Source organism: Macrobrachium nipponense, chromosome 26 (genome assembly GCF_015104395.2).
Source record: "Macrobrachium nipponense isolate FS-2020 chromosome 26, ASM1510439v2, whole genome shotgun sequence".
Classification (NCBI taxonomy): Eukaryota; Metazoa; Arthropoda; class Malacostraca; order Decapoda; family Palaemonidae; genus Macrobrachium; species Macrobrachium nipponense.
Window position 1 is genome coordinate 22,411,375 of NC_087215.1, and position 25,114 is coordinate 22,436,488.

General features: G+C 41.5%; 1 protein-coding gene across 1 annotated transcript in view; it reads left to right on the forward strand.

Moving 5' to 3' along the window:
• The first annotated feature begins 5,041 nt into the window (after positions 1-5,041).
• LOC135200063 (YTH domain-containing family protein 2-like) overlaps positions 5,042-25,114 on the forward strand; it is a 42,521-nt gene continuing 22,448 nt past the window's right edge. Inside the window, 1 exon segment of the mRNA XM_064228322.1 lies at positions 5,042-5,234. Coding sequence (XP_064084392.1) covers positions 5,183-5,234 — 52 coding nt within the window. The 5' untranslated portion in view covers positions 5,042-5,182.

The following is a 25,114-nucleotide window of genomic DNA, read 5'->3' on the forward strand; positions in this document are numbered from 1 at the left end:
CTCTTGTGATGGTCATCAGATGCAAAGTTGCTCTCGCTATTGAACCAAAAACTCCACATAATCCGGGTCACGGAAACATACGATTAAAACAAAGGAATGTTAATGCGAAGAGCGAGTTCCTCTATTTCTCAAAACACATTGAAGTAAATGTCTATAGTTATCGAAATCGATCAATTTTACCTTTCCTATCATATTCCCAAAGATCTCCCATCTTTCAAAAGGCTATGGGCGGGCCTTTCGCCTGTTTCGAGGTTAGGCCTATACTTACTTTTCCTTTTTCTCCTTTCTGTTAAGGCAGGGACAGATAATGACACTACATTGCCTTCACCGTCGGCCTCTGGAATAATAAATAACAAATAAATGATAAATAATTGATAAAGGTATGAGTGAATAATCAACTGAACTAAACATAGATTAAAGATAAATAAATGAATGTATCATTATGCACTACAAGATATGGTTCAAAACTTAAAATCAGTCAGAATTGTTGTGCATAATGCATCTGTATTTATGTTAACTACTAAAAATAACTTTAAAGTAAAAAATTAAAGTAGAAATGCTCACTCGATACATTGTTCAACAATATACAGATTTTACCAAGTTCGTTGGTCGTTCGTCAGCAATTAGCAACGTCGGGTGTGGTCAGTACTTGAACAGGTGACCACAGAAATACCTAACTCCTTTAGCTTATAGACCTTTGAATATCCGAGTAGTAGGGTGTGGTGTTAGCCATTTCATCCCTTGAATATTTTTTTGTGAATCGGGTATAACACCTTGAAAATACGTATATGTGTATTTTTCCTTGTGAAGGGTTCAAACAACCATTCTGATTTTCAACGAGTCTCTTGGAGTGATGTTGCTAGCACCATGCCAATGATACTGTGGCCATGGTTGCAACCACCACATTCATCTAATTACCAGGTACAAAATTCATTTCTCGGGGCTTCAGAGACGTAATGTGGTTCTAATATGCCTATCCTCTTCGTAGGCGAAGGTACTACCAATCGCACCACTGGGGATTAGTATGTCAGTGGCTGTTAAACAGGTGTGCTTGTGATGCTGTTTATATATATATATATATATATATATATATATATATATATATATATATATATATAATATGTAATATAATAGTAATATAATATAATGTGTGTGTATTTGGGTTTAAGGGTATATGTAAACAGTGATCAGTTGGAGTACGAACCAGAACATTATTGGCGTTATCAGTTTGTATCTTTAATTAAATCTACCGTTTACAGATGAGTACACGCACTATACCAGTGTACCAACATCTTAGAAAGAGTCGGATAATCTAGCCAGAGGGAAAATGCCGAGTTTATTTATGTTTGATTTCAATATCAGACCCATTTCAGCTGGTTTGCGCTCTACATAAAAAAAAAAAAGTCGATCTGACGGGCGAGGAACACACGTATAAGTCTATCTTTGAACGCTGCACCGTTACGGTGAATTATAACGATCAAATTCTCTCGCGTTCGTGATTTGCGGTTTCGAAATGTCATCTTGTACGAGAGAAGCACCGAGGGTCATGTTGTGTGGGGAGGGGGCTGGATAGGTGAGGGGAACTTAGGGGAATTCTCGCAAGGGCATAATTCATTAGTTTAAAGGCGACGGGACAAATCTAGTATCCATGTGGCGGGAATAGGCGAAAACAAGGCTGCCGCTACTCCCGAAGAGTGAGGGGAGGTAAATGTCCTTCGGCGCGAAGGACATGACTTTTCCATGAGACGAGGGGCACCTGGGGTGACTACTAGACCTGCTGTAGGCGCCTAGCATTTCCAATGTGTGGAGGGTTGTCAGGCAATGTATAAAATATGGGTTTGACTCGGGAGTATCGACGGAGTGGGCGGGAAGTGGTGGGCGATATGCTCTAAGGAGGTTGGCTTTAGTAAACTAGTCTTCTTCTTTTATATAGTTTGAAAGTGAGTAGAGGTGACATTTACATAGCAAGGTATTATAAAAGTTATCTTTTATATAAAAACGTAGATACGTTGCACGGTACTATTTAACTCTGCAGAGTTCAGTTTGCAAACGAGAGATACTCCCCTGTGGAGGAGAGAGAGAGAGAGCGGCTCCCCCTTCGGAGGTGTTGTTACTGAGAAAACTGAAATATGAAAAGTTGGCTTCCATAGACAGGTAAAGTTTCTTTTCCCAATCTTACGCACACATTCTGCTGCCTTTCTTGCTTCACCTATTATGACTCGCCTCTTCTCTCAGCCCTTTGAAATATGTAGTATGCTCAGAGTCTGCCAGAAAGCTGTTTATTGATTACATAACTTCCCATACACATAAAAAGGTCTCTATTTTTATAGTTCTTCCATTGTTGGTCTGATATTTTTTCCATCGAAATTGAACAGCATGCCAAACTTGTTTTTCATTTCATTTTCACTTAACTTCCTGCTTGTTTTATTTTTCATCCGTTAATAATAATAATAATAATAATAATATAATATATAATAATAATAATAATAATAAATAATAATAATAAGAAGAAGAAGAGAAAGAAGAAGGACGGAGGAGGAGAACCGTGCCGGTCATCGAAAGCTTTCTGTGTATATATTTTAAATAACTAAATCAAACAGGCATGCTACTGTGGATTTACTTTAACAACAGTATAATGATAATAATAATAGGCAGAGGTAATGGCCATGGAAAGGATAATAAAAACAAAGTACACAAAAGATCAACTAGACCCAAACCAGTTAGTTAGGCCTAAGCACCAGGGAAATGGAGGGATACCGAGTGATGTTTGTATACGCACCCCTACACTCCCCTACTTAGTCCTTTGAGGCTGTGTACAATGGACAGACCAAAGCCCATTTGCCATTCAGTCTACCGAGAGTCATGCAACTTTGTCAGACACAAAAACGGAATAACTGAGCTCACACGCTTACCTGTAGGTCTAGGTTTGGGTCGCGTGTCGTGAGAGACCTGTAACTCGGCTTATTGACTACAATATTGATTAACACTGTATTGAGTATCTAGTATTCTGACCTTTACGTATCGCCAGTTTTTTCTTATTACTGTCTCTTCGGTGATTCACATTCCATTTCTTTTATACATAACAAACGGTACAGCATAGAAGATTACGTAGATCATCAATCCATTGGTGGTAAAACCAACGAGAGATATTAACTCCATCACATTCATAGTGATGTTTCCTCTTGGCCAGAGAGTCCACTGGTACACACAAGGCCTCTTGGCACCCTTACGGGGTGCCCCATGGAATAAGGCTAACTTTATTGAAAATGAACCAGACATATCATTTTTCTACAGAATAAAGCGTGTCGGTCATAATTGTCTCTGATACTGACATTGCACTAATAATATTAGATTTAATTTTAGCAAGTAACGCACTTCTGCCATAGACCATCGTCTCTGTGACGCCAGTGCACGGTAAGAAATAAACCAGTCAGCTATTTTTTATATTTTTTATTCTGTCTATATTTGAGCAATTAAGCTATTACTCGAATGTAGTAGCCAGCATGAAATTATCAAATCATCCCAGTTCTGTCATACTCCATTACCGACGCCTACCGATAATTTTACACCATTGTACTTAGAGAATTTTTTTTTATCCGATTTTAGCATCGTTTGGTGACTAAGCTGCAGTACGAAGCCAACTAAGTCAACGCCGCTTCTGTTACTTAAACTAACTTATAATAAGTACGTTCCCTCAAGAAACTACTTAAGATATCCCCTCCGCGGCACACCCATCGGTCTAGACTAAGCAGGTGTGGCATGCATCTGTTTTATCCACAAACCACGCAGCGGGAAAACGCTGCTTGCTTGGTTTCTTGAAGACAAAGATCGTTCGTCAGAGTTTGCAACTATGCTAGAACAATTTTTTCTTGAAATTATTTTCGTAGAATTGACATTACTAGTATCATCGTAACAAAAAGAGGAAATGATTTGCAAATCGGATACCCATGAAACGTGATAAGAAAAACATTTTATTCATATCAATATTAATGTGGTAATGTCAGAATCTGCGAATAGTGCACGACTCCAGATTATGTCGTGCGCTAAACAATAAACGCGCATCCGGTAGTTTCATTTGTTTTATATTACACTCTATCTAGAACAGTCCTGAAAACCTCATATCCCGGATTTTCTTTTGCAATGTAGCAATATCCTGTCACGTTAAAGTTATTCGTTAAAATTAACAAAAGACGCCAGTGTAATGGAAACAACGTAGTAGGTACCATCTTCTTGTGTTTTACATATAAAGAAAGAGATTGCATGTCTGGTGAAAGGGAGTAAGCGACAAATGCATCCCAAAATCACCCACACAATTAAACCCATTTGCGTAAAACCACTAAAATTCTTATAACGTAAGTTCTGAGGAGCACGAAATCATTATCATCTTGGAAAACATGTGAATTTCTGACTCACATCGGGATCGAACCAAGGTCTTGCAACTGAGAGGCCTGGGTTCGATCCTGATGTGAATCATCATTTGTTTCCTGTTCCACTCGTGATTGTGTTGGTTACTCCTATGTAAATTAAAGTGATTTGTTTAGAATCGAAATTAATTTCTATTCCTCACGTGATTGTGTGTTGATTATTTCAATGTGATTTGCAGTTATTTGTTTAAAAATAAAATAAATTTTATTTTTAAACGTGTGATTTATTGATTACTTCTATATAATTTACAGTTATTTGCTCATTAACGAAATTGATTTACGTTACATATGAAATTTGTGTTGATTACGCATATGTAAATTACAATTATTTATTTGTAATATAAAAGCGAATTTTACTTCAGCTTCACATGCGATCTGTTTCGGTTTGTGTAATTTACAGTTATTTAGAAACGAAATTTATTTCTTTTCCACGTGTGATTTGTTGATGTCTTCTTTACGATTAACATTAGCTATAAAAGAATTTTAAATTGTGAAAGCATAGGCCTCCGTCTATGTTTGTTGTGCGGTCAACTGCTCCACCCGTTCGGATCCCTTAGCAGCGACCGTCACTTGTTCGAGCGACCGCCCCCAGCGCCATCTATCGGCGCCGACGTGCTTATGTTTTCCAGGCGTCTATTGTGTGATATCGAGCCCTAACATGGCTGTGTGAATGACTGATATTGTGAACAACTGGTGGTGTGGGCCAATATAACAGACCATTTTAAAAGTGTGTTTAGGGTACGCAAAGTGACACTTATATGTACGCTGGACACACTGATATGCAGCGAATGAAAGGACAAGGAACATCAGGTTGGTTGAGGGGGAAGAGTGCGAGTGTGGAAAACAGGGAAGGGGGAAAAGAATTTAATATCAAGTTGAAATTGTCATCCTCGTCATCGTCGTGGTGTTGTTGTGGTGGTTTTTCGGTGGTGGCGGTGGTGATGACGACGATCATCGCGGTGTTGTGATGATCCCGGTGCTGCTCTCTCCAATTTTGCCCTTGTTCCGCCGTCGTCGTGTCCCTCTTTCGTTGTCGTATGTCGGCTGAGGTGGTGACGGACGTGTGCTGAAGTGGACCCCGGTAATGCCCCTTCAAAGGTTAAGCGACCAAGTGGATGGTGGTGATCTTGTCGCTTCCTTTGGCGACAAATTCTTCTTGGCACGAGCCGTTTCCCCCCCCTTTTAGAGCAATCTCGCGTGTGCAGTGGAATGATTAGTAAATCCTCATTTTCAGCTTTTCACAACACGGCTGCCTCCGGGACGGGACGGGACGTAGCTTGGGATTAGATGCTGGTTGTGTGCAGCTGCCCTCAGATTTCCAACACATTTTTCTTGTCACGAGCCATTTTATCTCATTTAGACAGTCCTCGTACGTCCAATGGAATGATCAATGGTTATTCTCGGCTTTTTACAGCACGGGCTAGGCGCTCGTGCATAACCTAGCCCAGGAATGGAGCGTAGCTTGTTTGGTTAATGTTAAATTACATCTTGACCTCCTGTAGCCTTGATTTATGATAATTAAAGTAGGTTCATTTACACGAGATTTGGAAATGTGTAATTGGCAATGCCCGACCTAACCTACTACCTAGATACTTTCTTGACTAATAGTGGGTGTTAAGGCCTCATTGGCTAGTTCTGTTCATGATCAATAAGCCTACCAGACAAATGTAGAAATGGCCTACAGGCCTAGGTATCATAGGGAGTGATACTTTTTAAATTTTTGCCAGCAACATGAACCATATACTTTAAACAGCTTATCTTAGGCTAGGTGTCATGCATTTCTGGTTTATTGTTGATGCAAACTAGCCCATTCAATGTTGATTTTGCCCAGTTACCCATGTATATGTAAAAAAATAACTCAGAAAAATGAGGCTCACGCCCATAATTAGTATTTATTACAAATTATAAAAGACAAAGGTGTCATAAAGCAATTTACAGGAAAGGATCCTAATCTCATCCTTACTCCAATGTTACTTAACCTTTGACACCAAGGACCTTACCCAACAAGGTTGGGAGTACTTTTCTTCCTCTGAACCCCGCCCACTCAAACATGACCTAGAGTGCTGTAAATCTCTCTAGAATTCAGGGACACTGCTAACCTGACTTGTAGGGGATGCTTTATCATTTTCCTAACTTGACCTAGAGCACTGGAAAAGAAAAAAAATTATGAAATCATCCCAGTGTGATAGAGTACTCTTAAGTTCAAAATTGTATAAGGACATCTCTCCTGCCCTTAGCTTTATGCACAGCATAAGCAATTTCTTGCTGTAATTTTGGGAAGAACAGCTAAAAGACATGCATTTGTTAGTCATATCTGTCTTGGTAATTCATTGGTAGGGATCACTGCTATCCCAGATAGATGAGATGTTAACTTAGTTTTTTTTTTTTCTTTTATACATAGATTTACTAAAGTTGGTACCCTTGCCAGAAGCACATTTTACACTTAGTGGGAGAAGTCAGAAATTATTTGAGACACTTCTCAAAGAGTGTTTATGAAGTAATGGAAGACTTTCAAAGCAACAACTGTAGAAAACTAGATAGTTTTTATGCAAATTTTTAATTTATTTGGTTGTCCTCTTATTTGGTTACCGGAAAAAAATGCTAAAAGTACTAATATTTTGCCATTTCTGATGTTAAATTCCAAGTTGGCAAGGCATACAAGTATTAGCAGTCTTCCTATATATTTGTAGCCTATTTTATGGAGGATTGAGCTTACCTAAGACTCAAGAAATATACACTTGTAACATGTTTTTAGCATCATAACAGTGCTATTGTAGCATTGCCTAACCAAAAGACAAGTTTTACATGCAACCTGAAGTAGATATAGGCATGTCAGGGTCTTTCTTACAACCTTAAGGGTTATCATGAAGTAGATGTAGGCAGGTCCAGGTCTTGGGTCTTAAGGTTATCCAGTTCATTTTCATTTGTAAAATTAATTCTTCGTGCAACTTAGAAGCACATTTTTCTCATGCTGAAAATTTAGCTGAATCAAAACAATGTATTCTAAATTCTTTAGGCAAATGTGTGAGTTTGTGTTTGGTTTCATCTGCCATGATAAAAATCCATAACTTTGAATTCACTATGCGGTGACCCAAATTATGGGTAGGTTTAGGTTTACAGGCCGTGTATATTTTTTTCAAGTGCCATATATGAACCTTATGTTATTTCAGCCACAGTATTGATCGTTTGATGTATGCATGTTTTGCGATTAATATTTTTGTAGACAGCACATTTTTTTAGTTTTCTCAATCCCTGTATCTTACGTGGGGTAACCTCAGCGACAAAGGGGTTCTGTATAAAGGAAAACCAAAAAGAATGACTTGCATCAGCCTGAGTAGCCAAAAATGCATTGATCACATGAAAGGCAGAAGAAAGAATGAGTGGTTTGTGTGTGTAATTTGTAAACCTCCCACCCCCAATATAAGCATGAAAGATAAATTCTGATCTAGGATGCTGGGTCTTGACCCAGCCTAGAAATAATCAGACTTAAAGTGTTATAAATTACAGGAATGTACAGCAGTATATCCTGATCAAAATTGCTGGATCCTAATTGGCTGGGGGCTGATTTTTCAGGACTAATTTATATTTAGGATATTTCTTATTTGAAGTGTTGAAGCTTGACTGTGATTCATTGGTAAAGAGAGGGTTTACCATGCTTATTTATAACTTCTGGGTGGTCTAAACAGAATGTCCAGCAAGTTACAGAACTTGTTAAAAGAATAAGTGTGCTTCAGAAATTTACTAGGTATTCATATGTTTTATGGGAAATATGTAAGTTATTAGCCACTTGCTCTTGGTAGTCTATAAAGAAAAAATTACAAAAAGCAAATAGGTGTTTATTGAATTTAGAGTTAATAAAGAATCACTATTGCATTACCTTTCTGAACTGTTAATACAGAAAGATTTTAAAGTTGTGAATGCATTTTCAGAATCTCTTTAGCCTAGGCTTGTGGTGTTGAAATTAGAACATACACAGAAGTTACTTTAGACATTTTTTGGGTATGCTAGCTCATTGCAGATAACGTAATTCCAGTGGACAACGGCCACTTAGTTACTTCAGTGAAGCGAATGCCTGATTCATAAGATAATCTGCTTGTAACATTAGCTCCATAAATCTTCAATGGAAATCAATTGATAGATAGTCTCAGCAGTAAAATAATTTGAAATATAGGGTGCCTTTGATCAATATTTTGAAAAGAAAGTAGTTGTTTGGTTATGGCTAAAAATGCAGAACGTAACTTGTACACTATCATTGACATTTGCTACAACAGAGTGGTTATTTGTAACCCATCCCCATTTATGTTTTTTTTTTTTTTAATTTCCAAACCACTTGGATGAAGAAGGTAAGAGTATTTTGAGTCATCAACAGGCCAGTGTTACATTATGTAAGCTGACTTGTTTTGTACAGTTTTTGAATTTTTATAAGTCAGATTTCAAAAGATATATCGGTAGAAAACATTATATAGCCTCACTGGTAAAAGTTTCATGCATAGATCTGTATCTAATTACATTGACTTGAAGTAACTTATTTCATACAGTTTGTACCACTTGTTATATTTATCAGTAGCTTTCATTTGATATTGAATGTCAATACATATTTGGTACTTCGTTGCTATTGGGCAATAGAAAGGTGAATTATTTTACCATTTTTTTTTCCAATATTGAAAGGCATAGCTTAGGGTTTGGAAGGGAGAGTGCTGTATTTACTTTTCACATAAAGTGTTTAGTTATGGTTGTGTTGGCTTAATAATGTTGTTTTTGGTAGGATTGATTTGGATGCTGTCTTTGCCAGTAAGTTCCTTATATTTTTATAACTTCATAGGCCAGCTTCTAGTTCATATGTAAAGGGTGTCATCGTGCAAAGTTGTTTTTTCATTAGTAGGTCCAAGTGTGTACTGGTTATTGGGTAATTACAGGTAGCTACTGAATTACAATTGTCTCCCCAGGTTTTGTGGCTAGCCCACTCAGACATTATCTTGTGACGGTAAAGCTTCCTTAGGTATCTGTATTTGTTCCTTGAAGACTTTGATTGTCAGCTTGTCATTGATCTTATTATTATCCAGACATTTTTCAATAATTGTTCAGTGATCCTGTGTGGATAGCTTCTGGTAGCTCACATTTGTTAGTGACAAGGTATTATTGTATTTTTAAGCTTGCTTGTCCTTTTTCCTCCTCTTAGTGCTAATTAAAGTTTCTGTAGTATTATTGCATTTTTATGCCGTTGATGTATACTGACAGTATTCTTGTTACAGTGTATGCAATTGTATAATGTTATACTTTGTATACTGTGTGCAGAATTTTGCTAATCATCTATATTGTAATGCCTTTTTTCCACTTGAGAAGTGACCCATGAGATTTCTCTTGATATGTTGTTTGTGGTTATGGTAGTTTATATGTGGTGTATACTGATAATTGAAGATTAAAAATTGTTTGATTACTGAAAATGTTACTCCTGTGTTGCTGTATCAAAAGCCTTTGTTGCTGTCGTGTTGGAGGATTTGAACCAATTGTTTCTTTACTCTCCATTCTGCGAATGGTTAGTGATGGCTAGTGCAGTATTAGATATGTAGGTGCACTTGTATTCTTTTATAATCAGCTTTTAACAATGCACAGATATTTGGTCAGTTTTGTATGACTTTTCTTTGACAGTATAGAGTTCAGCATTTATGTATTTTAAATTGATGTACAGTATACACATAAGTTTAATGACAGATAGTATTAGTGAAAGGAGGTAGGCGTTTTGTGTAAATTTTGTATAGTTTTAATTTTGCTACAAAGGTGAAGCAGATATTTTATATGAGGAAATAAGTAAAAAGTTCAATCATTTAGCCTTCCAGGCAAGAAATTGCTTTTGCATTTATGTGATTGAATGGATGTGAAGAGCAAGCATGGTTTAAAGGGACTGTGGTAGGTTGGAAAAGGGATTATCCTCATCACATTTGCTTCATAAATAAAGGTGATGTTGGTGAAGCAACAGGTGCAAAGGGCAGCTCGTTGAATTTCCAACTGAGGTTCTAAACCATTCTCTTTGGCTGCCGCAGATTTTGATTGAAGGCATTTAATGCTGTTTTTTTATAAACTTCTTTTTTATATAAATTGGTCTTCAGGAGCTTAAGTACAGTACAATAATATTAAATATCCTTCAGTTCTGTGTTCCATGTTGGGATCGGTTTGTCTGGTAAAGACTTTACATTATTTGTTTAATAATCTTTATTTAGTATATGGAAGCATACAGTGGACCCCCATATTTGCGGGGGATGCGTTCCACCCCCCCCCTCCCCCCACGAATATAGCTAGAATCCAAAAATACTTTGAACCCCTATGAAAATGCACACCTTTTTGTAGGTAATGATTTATTCTCTCAATCTTTCTCTTCTGGAGAGCTGTTATATTTATCTGTATGTGAAGCTAATATAGTTGTTTTGATTTTTATGTCAAGAAGTTGCATTAATATTTTTATGGTCTCCAAATTGCACACATTGTTAAACATTACATTTTATTTGTTGGCCATTTTTTTCATGTTTCTTTATTTTTGGGGAAGGGGGGTGACCCTGGCAATCTTTGAAGTTTTATTTGTTAGAACTATGGTACATCAGAGCGAGGTGCTTAGAGAATTGAAATATTTTATGCTATTGTTGGGTTGCATCATTACTGGATGCCTTGTGGTTTTCAAAAGGTTACGGACAGAGGCATTACACTTACGAGGGAGACATTTTCACATACAACATCTTATTTTTAAACTATATGTACATATGCAGATCAGATGTTTTACATAGGCATTTGATTCTGATGCATTTCAGTTGGTATGCTGTTCAAAAACTGAATGGTAAAAGACTGAGCCATAAATAAATTTATATTACATTATATAGTATATGTACTAAAAAAATAAATGGCAAAGGGCCATAAGTTAATATCAACTCCAAAATTAAATGGTAAAAGTCTGCAAGTTACTGTATAATCTCTCCAAAACTTGAATTATATAATGGATGAAGTTGGGTACAGTTTAGTCCAGTTTTCTGTTGAATTTGTTTTTGCTGTTTCTTGTTTCACAGTCATTTATGGAACCCAAGTTAATTCAAATATTTTATGCTGTCTCCAGTGCCTTGTGTGGATTTTAATGAAGAGACAACTCTTCTGTTTGAAGTTTTATTCATTTTCTGCTTATTACAGTTTTCTGTTCTTTGTAAATGCTTGAGTGTTATAGGTTTGGCCATTTGTGTTCTGCTGAGCAGGTGAGCAGCGGTTTGGGTGTTCTCTAGCTCAGGTGTGTCAAACCTAATCCCCCCCCCCCTCTCTCTCTCTCTCTCTCTCTCTCTCTCTCTCTCTCTCTCTCTCTCTCTCTCTCTCTCTCTCTCATAATATTTATTCACCCCTCAGCCTCAGATAACACAGGTTCAAGAGGTTTAGCTTGAGTCTCAAGGTATATTTAGATAAAGGTTATCTTAGTATCTTCTTATCATAATTGTCTCAGAGTCCAACAGATTAAACTAGTTTATGGTGAGGCCCTGCTTTCAATTGATGATGGTAGAGTTGTTTTGCAATTTATGAAAATGTAGATCAAAACGACCAAATACTATAAAAGCCTCACTAATTTGATAAGGTAAGTAAGGAGTACAAGACTTCTGGGCAGCGTTCCGTGAAAGTTTTAATATAGATAAAGATTGTCCTTGATAATTGATATAGACAAAGTGAAGGTCAGGGGACAGCTGTAATAGGTATTGGTAATGTTCTAAACATTAGAATTGGTATGTTTCTGAGGTTCTGTTATGATTTTGTTTAGGTTTTTTGAATCTGCAGCGCATGTATGTTATACCAAAACACATGTCCTGTATCGATTAATATACAGCAACGATATGCATTAACAGTGACCCATTTGTAACCTGGTGTACGTACAGTATTACATATAAATGGTTGAGCTGCAAACATGTTATTGTTGTATCTTTGAATGGGGATTTTGATTAGAATTTTTCTGTTGAAGTAGGTTATACTCTGCTGTTTATCAGTTTAGTTTTAAGAAGTCAAGTGTATACATACTCGGCTGAAGATGCTAGGTACGTGATTGTATTAACATAGTTAAACAAACCTCAAACTTCTTCATGGCTTACCGGATCCAGCTAGGCACTGGAAATTATCTTATTGTTAAGACCGAAGGTTTGTAGCTATGAAAAATACAAATTGTCGTAGAAATTTTGTCATTTTATGCATGACACTTACTGGCAGGTATATATATAGCTTATCCTCTTGACGCACTGGCAGAATTTCAAAACTCGCGGCAACCGCTAGTACACTGGTAGTTCAGGTGATGGCCACCCCGCTCCCCGTGGCGAATGGTACTTGTACTTGGAACATTCCCATTTTCCTCAGATTTTCTCTGCCAGCCGAACCGGCAACATCGTTGTTGGTTCTCTGTTGGAATTTCTGCTCGTTATCTGACTTTTGGATATTGGTATCGTATTCAGGAAGTTAGAGTGGCAATCGCAATTGTTTTGAATTTGTCTAGTATGTCTGATTCAGGAAGTATGTTTGAGTTTGTGTGAAAGAAGGGTGTAAGGTGAGACTGCCGAAATCATCGGTAGATCCACATACTATTTGTAAGAAGTGTCGTGAGTTTGTATGTACGTGGGACAATAGGTGTAATGAATGTCAGTGTCTGAATGAGAAGAGTGGAAGGTCTTATGAAGTATGTGGAGAGATTGGAAAAGATGGGTTAGAAGATCTGTATCTAGGAGTGAGAGATCGGGATCTTCGAGTAAAACCTTTGGATGATTCCTTGCATGTGTCTTCTCCAGCTCATTCACATGTAGATGTAGCACCTTTTCCCCAGGTTTCTCCTGCTCCAGTTGCGTATCTGAGGATACTACGGATCCACAAATAGTGAAAGTGTTCGCTGCCCTTGCGTCCATGGGAGACCAAATTTAAACGGTTAACGGACAAAGTGGAAGTGTTTTGGTGACAGTGTTGTGGAGGGGGCGTCTGATCGTCTCTCTCGTGCTCCTAGACCTAGACCTCTGTCAAGCTCCCAGACCCAAGGGAGAAGGCATGTCGACAGTCGAAGGGAGGCGAGAGGGGTTGACATGCGATCAGGCGTCCCTTCAGGCAGTCCTGTTGAGACGTCCCAGGCTGCTGCAGTACGCCATAGAAAAGGCGATACTGGGAAGTGCCGTTACTCTTCGATAGTTTCGGCCTCGGGAAGGAGCAGACGATTCGCGGAGGTATCGCGTCCTCTCAAAGAGGTCATACTGTCGTCATCTTCACAGGAGGAAAGGGCTTTCGACCAGGAAGGGTGGAGTAGCCCTGAGATTTTTTCATCGGAGGATGAAGAGATGATACCTATCAAAAGGAAGAGGATTTCACGTCGGCTGGAAGTTCGCTCGCCGCCTCGTGTGAGCCCGGTGCGTCCTCGATCTCCTCATCATCAGGAGTCTCGTAAGGAGGCGGGGACGAAGGAGGTGCTGCGGGATATGCAGCGGAGAGATTGGCAGTAATTGTGCAATCATGGGAGAAGCCCGAACAAACCTTCGGTTAGACGGAAGGGACTCGTCTCTCCCGGTTAAGTCCTCCAAGAGGACGCAGGACGTACAACGCGATCCAGGACGCAGTGCGTCCTGTAAGAAGGACGAAGTTCAGGACGCAGGACGCAAGAGGAGAAAGTGATGGACGCAGCGTGGACGCATACGTTCAGGAGGACGCAGGACGCAGGCGGCAGCAAGTCAAAACATTGTCTCGACAAGGAAGAGAGGAGTTTTGTAGGGAGTCAGTGCCACATTCACTTTCTAAAACAGCAGCTGCATAAGGACTCTGATGGGAGAATCAGCAGGATTTTGGTTTGCAAGATATTTCTTCGCAGGAGGAAGAATTTGCGGAGAGTACGGAAGAGGACAAGACGGAAGCGCCTTCTTCGGATTACAAGAGGCTAACAGAGTGCCTTCTTTCTCTGTTTGCAGGAGATTTTTTTCAACCTTCAGGCCCGCCATCGCCTTTGTCGCAATTTTCAAAGACGAAGAAAGCCAAAGAAATCGTCGTTTTCGTTTTTGAAAATGACTTTGTCCATTTCGGCCAAGAAAGCCCTTCAACGAGTAAATGAGTGGTTGAAGGAGAAAGAAAGAGTCGGGCAAGACTTCTTTTGTTTTTCCGTTTTTTCCTCCGGCCAAGTTGGCTTCGAAGTCTGGTGTTTGGTATGCTACGGGGGAAAGTCTTGGCCTGGGAGTACCTGCCTCCTCCCAGGGAGACTTTTCCACATAGTGGATAGCTCCCGTAGACATGCTTTGCATTCAGCCAAAGTGTGGTGGACTTCTTCGGAGTTCGACCATTTACTCAAAGGTATCTTTAGGACTTTTGAGGTATTTAATTTTCTTGACTGGTCGTTGGGGGCCCTGGCTCGGGACTTCGGAGATGGAAGAGTCGTCAGTATCCGAGTTGTCGAGAAGCATCATGTCCTGTATAGATAAAGCCTTGAGAGATGGAGCTAATGGAATTGGCTTCAATATTCACAGCAGGCGTCTGAAGAAAAGGACATCTCTTATGCTCGTTCGCTGCTAAAGGAGTGTCGAACGCGCAAAAGTCGGAGTTGATGTTCTCTCCCCTGTCAGGACAGCTCTTCCCTCAAGAGATCATTAAGGACTATCATCTCTCCCTCACTCAGAAGGCTACCCAAGATCTTCTTACGTCATCTGTGAGGAAGTATTTACCTTCTAAGGTCATGAAGAAGACTACGAAAGATACGAAGACAGCACGCAGCCCTTTCGGGGTAGGACTTTCTCCCGACCAGCATTTAGAGGGAAAAGAGTTCCAGCCAAAAGAGGTGCTAAAACTTCAACGAAACAATGAGTCAAAAGTCCTCCAGACTTGTGTAGGGGCCAGACTTTTGGACTTCTGGGAAGTCTGGAAAACAAAACAAAGGAGCGGATCCTTGGTCCGTAAAGGTAGCGAAGGAAGGGTACAAGATCCCCTTTCTCAAGAAACCACCTCTCGCTACAGCTCGAGAGCCCTAGGGCTCACTACATCGATTTAGAGAAGAGAGAGGCTCTTTGGCATCAGGTCGTCACCATGATGGAAAAAGGGGCAATAGAACCGGTTCTGGATTGCAAATCCCCAGGTTTTTACAAACCGTCATGTTTCTAGTACCGAAATCATCAGGAGGTTGGAGGCCGGTACTGGACGTAAGCCAGCTAAACTTGTTCGTAGGAAAGACCAAGTTTACGATGGAGACGAACGATTCAGTACTGGCAGCGGTACGACCAGACGATTGGATGGTAACACTGGACCTTCAGGATGCGTACTTCCATATTCCAATTCATCCAAGGTCCAGGAAATATCTGAGATTCGTAATCCAGGGAAGGATTTATCAATTCAAAGCCCTGTGTTTCGGGCTGTGCACGGCGCCTCAAATTTTTACAAGAATGATGACGAATGTGGCGAAGTGGCTTCATTTGGCAGGAGTCAGAGTATCTCTCTACCTCGACGATTTGGCTCATAAAGAGCACAATCAAAACAGCAATGTCTGGAGGACACGAATGTAACATTGGATTTAACCCAGCAGCTGGGTCTGATGGTGAACCTGGAAAAGTCACGACTGATCCCATCTCAGGAAATAGTTTATTTGGGGATTCGGATATCCTCAGTGACTTTTCGGGCTTTTCCGTCACCCGAAAGGCAGACCATGTGTATACGGAAAGTGGAAACGAAATTCCTATTGAAAGACCAGAAATGCGCAGCGACGAGACGTGGATGAGCCTGCTGGGGACAACTCTCTTCGCGAGAAGCGGGTTCATTTCAACTAGGAGAGCTTCACTTGAGGCCTTACAGTTCTTTCTGAACGAAGTCTGGCCAAGAAGATCGCAACCAGATTCCTTCCGGTTTCCAATTCCTCCAAAGATAAAGGAGGAACTAAAGTGGTGGCTAGTGCCGGAGAGGTTGTCAGAGGGTACGTCACTCCAGCAGAAGAACCCAGACCGGATATTATTTTCCGACGCGTCAGACGCAGGCTGGGGAGCGGACGCTGGGCCCTCGGGGGAGGAGTCAGGCCTTTGGAGCGAAGAAGAAAAGGCATGGCACATAAACAGGAAGGAACTGATGGCGATCTTCTTGGCTATGAAAGCGTTCAGACCGTGGATCAGCGGCAAAGTAGTGCAGATCAACGTCAACGCGGACAATACCACAGCTCTGGCGTATATACGGAAAACAAAAAAACAGGAGGAACTCACTCGTTGTCTTCTTTGCAACCTGGCGAAGGAGATTCTTCTTTGGTCGCAGAAAGAAAACGTCACCCTGCTCACCAGGTTCATTCAGGGAGAGAAGAACGTCAGGCGGATCTGTTGAGCAGGGACGGACAAGTGCTTTCCACGGAGTGGATGTTGCATCGTCAAGTATGCCAGAGATGTGGAAGCTTTGGGGCACGCCAGTAGTGGATCTTTTCGCTACCGCGGCGACGAAGAGGTTACCGAACTACTGTTCTCGATCCCGGACCTCTTGCAGTCGCAGTCGATGCCTTCCTACTAGATTGGACGGGGCTAGATGCGTACGCTTTTCCCCCGTTCAAGATTTTAGGAAAGGTAATGAAGAAATTCAGGGAAAGTCGAGGAACAAGGCTCCACCCTGATAGCCCCATACTGGCCGGCCCAAACGTGGTTCACAGAGGTACTGGAAATGGACAGTAGATTCCCCGAGAAGTCTACCCACGAGAGTAGATCTTCTCAAACAACCCCACTTCGACAGGTTCCACAGAACACCCTCGCTCTGGGTCCGACTGCGTTTCAGACTATCGAAAGACTTGTCAGAGGCGAGGGGGGTTTTCTAGAGAAGCAGCGAAGGCAGTGGCAAGAGCACGAAGACCATCGACTATCAAAGTGTACAGGCAAAGGAAGTGGGACAACTTCCGTAGATGGTGCAAGAATCGGAAGATTTCTTCATCCAGTACTCTGTGACTCAGATTGCAGATTTCCTGCTATACCTGAAGAAAGAACTAGGTTTGGCTAATCAGAACGATTAAAGGCTATAAGTGTATGTTGTCTGCAGTGTTTTAGACACAGAGGTTTAAACCTGTCCAATGACGCAGATCTTAGAGATCTCCTCAGATCGTTTGATACAAAGAAGGATCGACGGTGCAGAACCAACCCCTTCTTGGAATTTGGACGTCGTTCTCAAATTCTTGGAGACGGATAAGTTCGAAACCTATGGGCAGTGCACCGTTGCGAGAACTAACATAAGAAAACTATTTTCTTAGTAGCTTTAGCTACAGCTAAAAGGATTAGCGAGCTGCAAGCTATTGACAAGCAAATAGGTTGGAAACACAACAAAGCAGTTTGTTCGTTTCAACAGGAGTTCTTAGCAAAGAATGAGAATCCTTCGCATCCATGGCCAAGATCATTTGAGATTGAAGGACTGGCTGATCTGGTAGGTCAAGAGCAAGAAAGGGTTCTTTGCTGCCCAGTAAGAGCCTTACGGTTTTACGTAGAAAGAACAAGAGGCATTAGGGGAACTTCAGGTTCGCTGTGGTGCTCTGTTAAAGATCCTACTAGACCTATGTCTAAAAACGCAATGGCTTTCTTTGTAAGAGAAGTCATTAAAGATGCTCATTTGCTTTGTCAAGAAGAATGCTTCGGTGTAATTAAAGTTAAAGCTCATGAGGTGAGAGCAGTAGCTACGTCCTTAGCATTCAGAAAAATTTAGCCCTCAAGGACATTATAGATTCAACGTATTGGAGGACAAACTCGTGTTTGCCTCGCATTACCTTAGAGACGTGAAGACAACTTTTGATAATTGTCAAACGTTAGGCCCGTATGTATCCTCAGGTACAGTACTGGGCAAAGGAGTTTCCACCCCATAACCTAATAACATGCTAGTTTTATTTTTAATTAGGTTATAGTGTTTTTATGGTTGTCTGAGGAGGTAAAGACCACTCAGTCTGGTGATTAGTGTGTATTATATGTGTGTGTGGTTCAGTGACTAACTTTCCTAGCATGAATGCCCGTGGTGAATGAGGGCTAGGGTTCTCTGTCAACGAATTGGTCACGTCCAGTTGTAGGCCCTTATTGTTAGCTTTCTCAACAAACAGGTCACGTCCTAGTTGAGAGCTACTAAGGTTTAGCAGGCTAAGAGGCAGGACCTACGAAGTCAGCTACCTTAGCAGGTAAGGACATAATACATAGTTCTAAAAATTTTTCGGTTAAATTTTTGAATTATGACGATGTTGCTGTCTATGACCACCTCCAAATGTGGTCAATCAGCTATATATATACCTGCCAGGTAAGTGTCATGCATAAAAATGGTATTGTTATGATACAATAAAGTTTTATGCATACTTACCTGGCAGGTATATATAATTAAATTTCCCATTCCCTCCTCCACCTCAGGAGACAGGGTTCAGAGAAAATCTGAGGAAAATGGGAATAGTTCCAAGTACCAGCGCCACGGGAGCGGGGTGGCCATCACCTGAACTACCAGTGTACTAGCGGTTGCCGCGAGTTTTGAAATTCTGCCAGTGCGTCAAGAGGATAAGCTATATATATACCTGCCAGGTAAGTATGCATAAAACTTTATTGTATCATAACAATACCCATTTTTCGCTGAAATTTTACTGGATCCTATCAATAGTTTGATGTATTGATGACTTACTTAGCTGAATGGGTGAACGTCTTTCTGCTGGTAGAAGCAGCATTCTCTCTCTCTCTCTCTCTCTCTCTCTCTCTCTCTCTCTCTCTCTCTCTCTCTCTCTCTCTCTCTCTCTAGCCTTTGTTTTAAGGGGGCCGGCTGGCTAATGCCCTTTTTTAAGGAGAGGACTTTGATATTCATACCACTTAATAAGGTGACTTGGGACATCTCCAAACCGCATATGATTTTCGCCTCTGAACTTCGGTTTGTGACGCCAGGGTGATTATCCCGAAAATAACCATTTTCAAATTCTGTCTCCTCCCTTGATATTTAATATTAAGACCTGGGATTACTACCATATATAGACCCTGATGTAGACCTCCAATCGAATGGAGAGTTTTTTTTCTAAAAGTCATTTTGTTCATGAAACTTACCTGACAGATATATATATAGCTGTATTCTCCGAAGTCCGACAGAATTTCAAAATTCGCGGCACCGCAGTGGGCGGCCAGGGTGGTGGTACCCTTCCCGCCGCTGGGAGGCGGATATCAGGAACTATTCCCATTTTCTATTCATATTTTTTCTGTCGCCTGGGTCGGTAAACAACTGTTTACAGACCTCCGCCTAGGATTTTTGAAACTTCATTAGCCGCTTAAGTATCTAATTATTCTTACGATTATTGACTTGGATTTGTGGCTAGGCATACGCTATCGTAAATTTTTCATTGCATTTGATGTCTGAGGCTAGTTAGCCTAGTTCAGATTTTGTTTGTGTCTGCATGGGGGATGGTGAAGCTACCGGAACTTTCGGTAGACACTCGCTTAGTGTATATGGCGTTTACTTGTTTTCTTTGCATAAGTTCAATGTAATTAGTGTAATGTGTGACTGATTACGGAAGAAGTAGGATTTCATGTACGCATTTTAGAGCGTGTTAGAATCAGGAGTTTTCCTCCACAGTAAACAGAAGTTAGAAATAATGAACCTTCTAACTCCTGTAGATTTTATTTTGCCTAACCCTGTGGTATGGGCTTACGGGCCTAGAAGAAGTGTCTGCTAGAGGATTACATCAAGTAATCTTAGACTAAAGTGCTCGCTCTCCAATCAGTGTTGTGAAGTGTAGTGCCCCTTGTGTTGTGGAGGGGGCGTCAGATCGGCCCCATAATGCCTCTAGGTCTGGACCTCTGTCGGACTCCCAGGACTCAGGGAGAGGGCATGTCGAAAGCCGCAAGAGGTTACGGGGGCTCCCACCGATCTGGCGTCCCTTCGGCAGAACCTGTTGACGCTTCCCAGGCTGCTAAAGATCGTGCACGCGCACGAATCTTGAAGGATTGCTTCTCGTCCTCCGAGCGTCCTCACCCCGCGCAAGGGTTTGAGCTCTCGGAAGGACTCGCGCCCCTCTAAGAAGCTTTAGAGAAAGAGGACGCTTCACGTCCTCTCTCTCGTTAGGAGGGAACGTCAGATCGGCCCCATAAACGCCTCTAGGCCTAGACCCTTGTCGGACTCCCAGAAAACCAGGGAGAGGGCATGTCAAAAGCCAAAGGAGGGGGTTACGGGTTTTTCATGCTGATCTGGCTTCCTTTCGCAGGTCCTGTTGTCGCTTCCCAGGCTGCCGAAGATCGAGTCACGTGCACGAAGCTTCAAGGGTTGTCGGCCTCCGAGGCATCCTCCCCACACAGGGGTTGGGGCTCTCGGAAGGACTCGCACCCCCTAAAGAAGCTTTAGAGAAGAGGACGCTTCACGTCCCTCCTCTCTCGTCACGAGAGGATGAGGAGTAAAGAGACCACATTTACCCTTTTAGAAGAATGCACTGGCTCTTTTTTCTAAGGGACATTTAAGGAGGCTCATTCATCTTGCCAGAAGAGTGATTTGAGCCTCCTGCGAGTGAACCGCTCATGTATATATTCATTTATACATTATTAAGGAGGCTCATTCATCTTTCCAGAAGAGTGATTTGAGCCTCCTGCGAAGTGACCGCTCATGTATACATCATTTATACATTATTAGGAGGCTCATCCATCTTGCCAAGAGTGATTTGAGCCCCTGAGAGTGAACGCTTCATGTATACATCAATTTATTTAAAACATAATTAAAGAGGTCCATTCAATCTTGCCAGAAGAAGTGGATTTGAGCCCTCCTGCGAGCGGGAAACGCTCATGTATATGAACGCTCATGTATATATCACTTGTACATTATTAAGGAGGTTCATTCATCTTGCCAGAAGAGTGATTTGAGCCTCCTGCGAGTGAACGCTCATGAAGTTAGAGCTGTTTCAACCTCGCTAGCATTCCAAAAGAATTTGGTAATCAAGGACATTCTGATTCCACCTTTTGGAGGAGCAACTCTGTATTCGTCTCCTCTCCTCATGGCGCCTCCGTATACGTTATGTAACGTTCGCTTTACTTCGAAAAGCAAGCTGATAAGTTTGACGGCCGGCAAGCTGCTTTGCACAGTCAAACAACGTATGTCTCTGGGTCGGCATAAGAAGGGCAATTTAGACGTGAGGAAGCTTTTGGAGGTGCTCGACGTCCTATAAGTAGAGACATTCTCCAGGACGCTCGGCAAGCACCTTGCGGAAGACGAAAGCCATACGTCTTCCTTTAGTGTTCACACTCTTCAGGAGCAGCGTGGCGGCTCTCCATGGAGACTCGCATGAGGACGTCCCTTAAAAATATTCAACGTCATACGCAAAACGCGGTTCGTCATAACATTGAGATGTTGGCAAGGTCGCTCGCCAGGACGCCTCTTGGCGGGCCTTGCATGCATCAAGGCGCTCAACGAGTTCCTCTCTGAAACGTCGTTCAGAAGACTTGGTGTTCTCTGCTCAGACACGCTCGTAGCTAAGCAGGACGTTTTTTGAGGACGCTCAGCAGGACGCTTTTGAGGACGCTCAGCAGGACGCTTTCCAGGACGCTTTTGTGCACATTCGCCAGGACGCTTCGGTGGAAGCTCGGCAGGACGCTTTGCGAGAGAAAGACTTGTAGAAGGCGTTTTATTTGCTGTTCAGGACGTTTCTTAGGACGCTTGACGCTTTTATAAACGCTCGTCAAGAGGAGGTTTTTTTGCAGGACTCTCCACAGGACATTCCTTTACAGAAATTTTTAAAAAAGGATTCGGAGTTAGCGGAGAGACATACCCGAATTTTTTCTTCGATCCCTCTTTCCTCTTCATCGATTTCTCTGAGAATCGGGAAGATTATATACTCGGATTCCTGGGTGACTTTCCGTCATGTTAAAGGGTTTTCCCCTATTAGCAAAGTGCTAATAGTTTTGTCTAGTAAGGACGTTTTCCCCATTGTCAAGATACTAAACGTTTTGTCATTTAAGTGGGGGACCCCCCTCATAAATGGGGTAGTTCTCATTGACATAGATTTTAAGTTTTTATCGTTTAAGCGGATAAACTCATTAACAAATTTCGAAGAGCTCTCATTCATTTTCAGAGGCTCATCCGGGAGTAAGAAAAAGACTTGTAGACTAGATCCAGGAAGTCTTTTGTCCAATATCATAAGAACATTGAACGGTCCTTTCGATCCTCGGTTCTCTCTTGATGATCTCTATTCGAATATTACTCCCTTTTCTTGGCAAAGAGTCAAGGAGTTCTTTTAAAAAGTCTCATCATTAGAACGTGGACAGTCGTTTTCCTTTCTTTCTCTCTTCCTCGTCGAGGAAAGATGTAGTAGAGAATTCGATGTTCAAATTACTACAATACTTACGTAGTTTATCTTTGCGTCATTTTGCTAACGCATGGGTCAAGTCATATACGCATATAGTATTTACCTCTGCGGATAGAAGCCGAAAGAACTGTTGTTCTAATGTATTTATTTGACACTCCCTTCAACCTTCCAAGAGTTTCGGAGTAAGAATAACTATTCAGGTATTGTTACAACACCAACTCAGATTCTGTATTTAGCGAATTTTGTTTCGTTTAAATATGCCTGCTTGAGAGTTTCCTTTTGCTCGATAATTTCATACCTATCCCTTCGTAAAAGGAGTAGCTGGCAACTCAGGCAGATAGTGAGAGACGATGAACAAGGCTGCTGTTACTGTGATGTGATCTACGCAGTACCGGCTAGCTCGGTGTCATGCGCGTTTGGTTGCGTCTCTCTGCCCTACAATCATGGATTTTTAGCCTCGGGTTGAGGAAATTTCTAGTAATCATGAATGAACATGCCTTCCGTTTACTTAGAAAATTTCAACAAGATATCTCTTATACTTGTTCGGTGCGGGTTTGTTTACCAGCACGGTAGAACAAGATCTTCTGTACGGAATCTACCGCGGCAGTAGCACTATAATAATGCTCTCCTGCTTATGCAAGAGTGCAGCCTTATTTAGGGAAGGAAGCAGGCTGAGTGAGGGAATGGATGAGTTTGCTGGGGACCATTTCCTCGCTGGAGAAGCTGTTTTCCCTGAATAAACAGCAATTCAGACCTCTACAATTTTTCCTCACGAAGAAATTGGAATAACATCAAAGATCTTGTAATAATTCTAATTTTCTCTCAACGGCTTGAGGATCACCTCGGGTGATAGCGAGAGGGTGCCAGACATCCGAACAGAGGAACAGATGTTCTGGCACATTGTCTGAAAGAATTGGAAGCCAAATTGGTCGGCTCTCCAGTTCCTCGAAGGGTGAGTTTGGATCGAGTGGCCCAAATCATCTCGGATAATTTCTCAGCTCTTTCATAGCTCAAGAACAGAGAATTGGTTATGGGCTTGGGCACGGAACGTAACGGTCCTCAAGAGGTTCGTTAAACTAGTGCACGTCCGTGCGGGTCTTCTCGATCGAAGGCAACAACTACTGACGTCTGAGTAATCCTCACTTAGAAGTATTTCGAAAGTGAGGAGAGACTGAGGGCGTCCTTTCGTTAAGTTTTTTTGTAATTTTGAAGACGAAGGAGCTTCCTCTTAAGTTGTTCCCTTATTCATGATCCTAGAGGATTAGCTTTAGTCGCCACATGTTGGCCTCTAAGAGGTTGGATTCACAGAGGTCAGGTAATCAGAGAATTGTCCAAAGACCCTTCCCGAGAGAATCGGTGTAATCTAACTTCGTCACTTAGTGAAGTATCTAATATCTCTCCTCTCTGAGTCTGAAGGCGTTCAGACTATCGAGAAGCGATAAGATCTTCTAGATTAATGGCAGTCTCTTGGCCAAGCAAAGCAGTGCTGCCTATTTTCAGTGTTCAATCGGAGCGGGCCGTTTCTGGATAGTGAAGGGAAATGACTGTTCCTCACCAACTCGACCTCTGTGAATTTCTTTATGGTTCTATCTTTCCGTATGAAGTACGGAGATAAGATAGAAGTCCTAACTATTGTAGAATATGCAAATATGTTGTTGACGGCCTCTAGGCTCAGAGATTCGGTTCTGTCAAACAACAAAAGCTTCACGATCTTTGAGGTCTGGGGAGATCTTGAAATTCTCTGGATCGCAGGTTCCGGCATGGAACTCAGACGTAGTCTGAGTTTCTGATGAGCCAAAAGCATTTCGAACCTATCCTTTCTGCGAACTTAATACACGTGACCAGAAAGGCTAACATTCTAACCGCTCTAGCCACGGCAAGAGGGTTAGTGAGCTTTTAGCTATCATCAGAGGTTTTAGCTTTAAAGGACATAATGCGGTCTGTCCTCTAAGCCTTCCGTTCTTGATAAGAACGAAAACCTGTCTAACCCTTGACCCGAAGGTTTGGAGACCAAGGGTATGGCACAAATTATTGGGCAAAGGCATTAGAGAGTCCTGTGCCCTGTCGGGTCTCTCAAGTTTTATCTTAATAAAACTATAGTAAGTCGAGGTCAACGGACAATCTGCGGTTGTTTCCGTAAAGACCAGACTGGTTCATGTCCAAGAACACACCCTGTCATTATAGTCAAGGAGTTCTTTTAAGAAGTCTCATTCATTATGTTTGCATAAAGATTTGAGATTTTTTCTTAATATGAATGCTCAAGAGGTGAGGGCGCGGCCTCGGAAGCATTTTCAACAGAGCATGACACTCAGTAACATCCTGAGTGCCACGCTTTAGCGAAGCAACTCTGTGTTCGCTTCACACTCCCGACGGGATGTGAAGACGACATTTGAGATCTGTAAGTCGCTAGGACCATACATATCCGTATATA